The sequence below is a fragment of the Sceloporus undulatus genome, chromosome 8, assembly GCF_019175285.1.
Source record: "Sceloporus undulatus isolate JIND9_A2432 ecotype Alabama chromosome 8, SceUnd_v1.1, whole genome shotgun sequence".
Lineage (NCBI taxonomy): Eukaryota > Metazoa > Chordata > Lepidosauria > Squamata > Phrynosomatidae > Sceloporus > Sceloporus undulatus.
The window spans coordinates 30,294,854-30,300,279 of NC_056529.1; the positions used below are offsets into that span (position 1 = coordinate 30,294,854).

The window sequence follows — 5,426 nt, forward strand, 5'->3', positions numbered from 1 at the left end:
GCTATCCTTTCATAATATCAGCCAGATGGGTGCTTTGGTCACTGGGATCAGCACCCAGTCATTCCACAGCATGAACCCCAAAGAGCTCTCTCAGGTAATCAGAGGAGCATTAGCTGAACGTGCGGCTGATTTGTCACCAGCCCAACGCCAAGGCATCCTCCGGAAGGTAAGCGCAAAATGTTATAGCGGGAGAGTGGTGGCGGTTCAGAGGTCCAACATGTGCAACTAAATGGGGTCCCAAAGCTATCTCCTGCTGTTTAAGCATCAATCAGCAATACACCAGTTTTACATGCAGAAACACTTTAATACAATACTACGGTTCCACTTTAACTGCAATGGCAACGTCCGATGGAATCATGGGATTTGACTTTAGGGAAGGGCATTTAGAAATTTCAGCTGGAAAGCTGTTGTGCCTCATGAGACTACAAACTCTGGGATTGCTTTGGATGCAACCATGGAAGTTAAAGTGGAATATAATGCTATAATATGTGTAGTGTGAAAGGGTCCCAAGAGCACTAGTTCCCCAACAAGCTTGAAAGAGCATCAGAGAACTAATCTTTAACCTGATAACAATGGCTGCATCCACACTGCAGAAATAATCCAGGTTGACTCTACTTTAACTGCCATGGCTCAATGTTATGGAATTCTGGGAATTGTAGTTTTGTGAGACATTTAGCCTTCCTAGTCGGAGCAACAATAAACTACAGTTTCCAGGACACTCTAGCACTGGTTCCCAGGGCAGTTAAAGTGGTCTCAAACTGGATTATTTCTACAGTGTGTTTTGGATCTGAGTCATGCATTTCTGGAACTTTGTTTATGGCGATTCTACAATCATTTCAGAGCAAATTCTCTACGACTTGTTCCCATTGAGTGCTGATGAATTCTCTCAATTGACCTTCCAAATAGCTATATTCAGAATGGCTGCTTTTAAACGTCAGACAAATTCCTTTTGTTCAGGCAAAATTGAAGGAAGGTAGATGAATTCAATAACACAGAGAGAAAGCACCAACGTGATGTAGTGGTTTCATCATTGGACTACAACTCTGGAGACCAGGGTTCGAATCTCAGCTCAACCATGAAAATCCACTGGGTGGCCTTGGGCAAGTCACACTCTCTCAGCCTCAGAGGATGGCAATGGCCAAACCCCCTCTGAAGAAACATGCCAAGAAAACCCAGTGATAGGTTCGCATTAGGGTTGCCATAAGTCAAAAAGTGACTTGGAGGCACACAACAACCATATTTAACCTCTTCTATAGATTATTGCATCCACAGAACTGTCATCTGTGATTGCGGATATGCAAGAACCTTTTTTCAAAGAGCTGTCGCTTTTTGATTTGTGGACCGGAGAGGGCTTCAACTCTTCCCTAGTGAAAGAAAAGGAACTGAGGCCAAGCCAGGTAATGATCATTTTGTGGTATATTCTTATCTAAAGTTTTGTGGATGCAGGTGTCAGGAGAATCAGGCTCAGTGAGTGAGCATGGGTTTTCTGTCATGGGTGTTTGCTGAGGCTGCATCTGCACTGCAGAAATAATCTGGTTTGACACCACTTTAATTGCCATGGCTCAGTGCTATGGAATTCTGAGAATGGTAGTTTGTTGTGGCACCAGAGCTCTGCTCTGGGAAGAAGTAGTGAAAGTGTTCACGCAAAACACTTTCACATAACATCGCGCTGAACCCATCAGTGATGTAAGCAATGCACAGCAACATGTATATGCTGCGCGTCATTTATGTCAAGACTGCGGCACCCATGTGGACGAGATGCCGCCATCAGGCCGCCGCAATGCTGTGCTAGGGTTAGGGACCATGCAGTTGGTGTAACGGTCCCTAACCCTAGTATCGCTGGCGGCATGGCACTTCAGGACTGTCTGTCCTGTGCCTTTGGTGATCTTATTAAATGAATGAGCACATGCCTTGGGTCTCACTCATTTCCTTTTGGAAACCTGAACTCATGTTCCTAAAGGTCATTGTGGCCTCTCAAGGTCATGATGTCTCCAGATATGAAATATGGGGATCCCAAATATATTGCGGAGTATGCAGGGTTTGCTATCACTCTTAGGGACTGGGCATAATACACTGCCACATTTTGTGATAATCTCCTCCCTTCCCCACATATTCAGGTTTGTATATGTGTGTGTGTGTGTGTGTGTGTGTGTGTGCATATATATATATATATATATATATATGCATACCTACATGTGAAGACTAGATTAATTTCATTTCAGGCCTTGTTTCTGTATGAATCATTATTAAAGAAGACTTCTCTTTCTGAACTCTTAAGGTATGCATGATAATTTGATGTTGGATCCTGTGTAGTTTGTAGTCAAATATCACAATAGCAAACCATGTAGTAGAGAGGCCAGCATCCATTTCTTGTTCCTTTAAGGTTGGTTCAGATGCTGAAAATTTGCCTCCTTAAAGCAGCCCTAGCAGCTGCATTCAGGAAGCAACACCTAACCAGGTGTGTCTATAGAAAGAGGTGATACCTCCTGGCTCCCATTTCTGTGGATCTGGCAGCCCAAGCAATGCAACATATAAAACATCATGCCCCTCAATATGTGTTACTCTTTGAGGAATTACTATTATTTTAATTCTTGTGTTTCCTATCTTGTGGACAGAGAGTCAAGAATTCAGTCTTATTCATAAATAGTCATTCCCACATATCAATGAATGTAATGATAAATGTTGTGACATACAGAACTAGTAAAGTTAAAATCATATCTTTAAATTGCAATATACGTAGCCTAAAATGTTTCTTAAAATTTTTAAATCCTATAAATGCTTACTGAATTCTCCAAAGCTTACTTTCTTCTTCAAATCAGTGTTGACCAACTGGTGAAAGGAGTAACATGCTGGCAAATTGAGAATATGAGTCCAATTTCTTTTTTAAACGTTTTCAAAGTTTTTGAAAAGAATCTTCACTTGCTCTCACCATACCAGGTAAAACACAAAACATCATAATACAGTGTATATCTTGTTTGCGATAGGTCATCTCTGGGATCCTGACTTTTGCCATTTTCACAGCATTGTTTATGTAGAAATGGGTTACTTTCTCCATCTCTTGCCTTTGGCACTCTTGCATTTTTGAACTTATAGTTCTGTTTCTCCATCTATTTGTGAATCTGTCAGGGAGGGATGGAGAAACACAGACCTTTGGTGCTGGCTTGCAGCAGCATACATAAGGCAAACTAAGAATTAGGGCATGAGAAGATGGGCAGGATACAACGGGACAAGTCTGTGGTACCCTACCCCTGGTTCCAACCCGGGTCAGTCCCTGGCCTGGTCTGGCAATGGGTGCGTGTTTACACACCTGCCCACTGCCATACCATTGAGTCACTGCTGCCATGTGCCCCTTACTTGCCATCATGGTCACCTCTTCTCTCATGTGCCAGGTGTCCTCTTGTGAAAGTTGCAGAATGGTCCTTTGGGACAGATGCAACAGGGGCACCGGGCATCTTTGGGGCTGTCTGAAATGCCAATTGCCACCACAGATTTTCCTGCAAACTCTATGGGAAACAAATGGTCTTTTTTGATTCAGGTGCCTTTGGGCCAAGATAGGTCTAGGACTGCTAGATTGGCACCCAAACCGTCTGATTTCAGTCTGAGGCCATTGGCCTGCATTGTCTGTACAAGATAACACAAGGCCAGGAGGAACGTGGGTCTTTTGGCTTTTAGCTTGTAAGGGAAAGAATGGGATTATATTCTAACCAGTCCAACTTTAGCTGGGTGTGCTTAACCTACAACAGTTAATGTAAACAGCAGCTGTCTCCAGAATCCCTTGCTAAGTATTCAAGAACAGCAAAACAGGGAGAAGAAGTGAGAGCAGATAAGGCTGCTTCACCAGCTCCTCCCAGCATGTGAAAAATTATAGATCTACAATTTTGGGTGATAAAATGGAAATCATAAGCAAAGTTGAATCTGGTGGATGGCCTGCATTTATTTTGGAAGAGCCTTACAAGTGGTATCTATAAAATCCAAAATGTTGTGGTTTATATATAGGCAAGGTTTATGTGGGCTGGTTGTTTCATTTCCTTTATGTACATGTTAGTTTTGAATAAAGTTTCCTGAAACGTTGACCTGCTCTTTTTTGTGGTGTAGGAATTTACCCCTATTCTTGCCATAGTATTTCAGCCTCTGGCACCAAATTTTCTGTTACAGAAGTAATACCCAGGAATGCACTGGGGCATACCTGTGGCTTGTAGTTGCATTGTTCCTGTATACATTTAGACATGCCAAGGATGATATTTAAATATCTTATTTACAGATGAATTGCTTGGCTTGGAAATATTGGGCCATTTCCAATACATCTGTACCTTCCAACCTGTTAGCGCTGCTTCCGTAAGTTATTCTTTTTAATTTAATTTCATCATCTTTAATAGGAGCAAATTGTAAAACTTTAATAGGAGTGAAGTGTGAAAACGAAGTATGATAGAGACTTACAGTGCCAATTTTTCTTCTTCCATGATCTTCAGGAAAAAATTACTGAAGTTACTGGTACATAAAAAAATCAAAAGCATATGCATTTTAATTTAATAATAATAATACCTAACTGTGTAGAATGTTAGTAGTGTTCAAACTGCTTCACATAGCATATTTTATTGTAATCTTTGCAACAACTTTGAACAAATATTAGTAATATCTCCAAACCGCAGAGAGAGACTGAGGATGAAGTATCCTCTTCCTCACATAATGGGTCTGCAGTATTATGAAGAGATATACATTTTTCTTCACAGAATTCTTGTTTTAAATCTTCCTTTTAGTGCTGAGTATCTGGAATCCATTACAGGATCACGCTGTGTCCCTTTTATAACCAGCCTGAGGAAGATTGAAATAGATCACTTCATTTTAAATGCACAGAATAAAAAAGCAATTCTGGAAAAAGTACTGGACTGCCTGGTAAACAAATAATTATTTTATTATTCATTTAGAGGGCACAGGGTTGGAAAAGGTCAGATTATATCATGACGGATGCAAAAAGCACAAATGAAGATGAAGTGTATACTTTGGATTGTGTTCACATTTTAAAGTATTGCTGGATGTGTTCTAAAATGTTATTTAATTTATTGCATTCCATGCTTAGATTCTTAGTCACTTCAGGGGGACATATAGTAGAGAAAGATAGCTTAAAGATAAAGGTAAAGGTAGTCCCTTGACATTAATGTCTAGTTGTAACCGACTGTAAGGGTGTTACTGATCTCCAAGAGCCAGTGTTGTCCGGAGATGAATCCGGTGCTCATGTGGTCATCATGACTGTACCAAATGCTGTTACCTTCCCACTGAGAAGTGGTACCTATTTATCTATTTGCATTTGCATGCTTTCAAACTGCTAGGTTGGCAGAAGCTGGGGCTAGTGACAGGGGCTCATCCCATCATGCCTTGAACTGCCAACCTTCCAATCATCAGAATTGGCATCTTAACCACTAAGCCAC

The 5,426-nt window shown here is 41.1% G+C and overlaps 2 protein-coding genes across 2 annotated transcripts in view; one reads left to right on the forward strand and one right to left on the reverse strand.

The window, feature by feature from the left end:
• Window positions 1-5,426, reverse strand: part of EIF2AK1 (eukaryotic translation initiation factor 2 alpha kinase 1) — a 43,593-nt gene that overhangs the window by 37,472 nt on the left and 695 nt on the right. The gene's annotated exons all lie outside the window — the stretch shown is intronic.
• On the forward strand, window positions 59-4,920 carry LOC121914253 (otoancorin-like). The gene is made up of 6 exons (XM_042437527.1): window positions 59-166; window positions 1,257-1,397; window positions 2,223-2,278; window positions 2,820-2,937; window positions 4,262-4,335; window positions 4,758-4,920. Exons 1-6 carry the CDS (start codon window positions 71-73, stop codon window positions 4,903-4,905), a joined length of 633 nt encoding a protein of 210 aa, XP_042293461.1. The 5' UTR covers window positions 59-70; the 3' UTR covers window positions 4,906-4,920.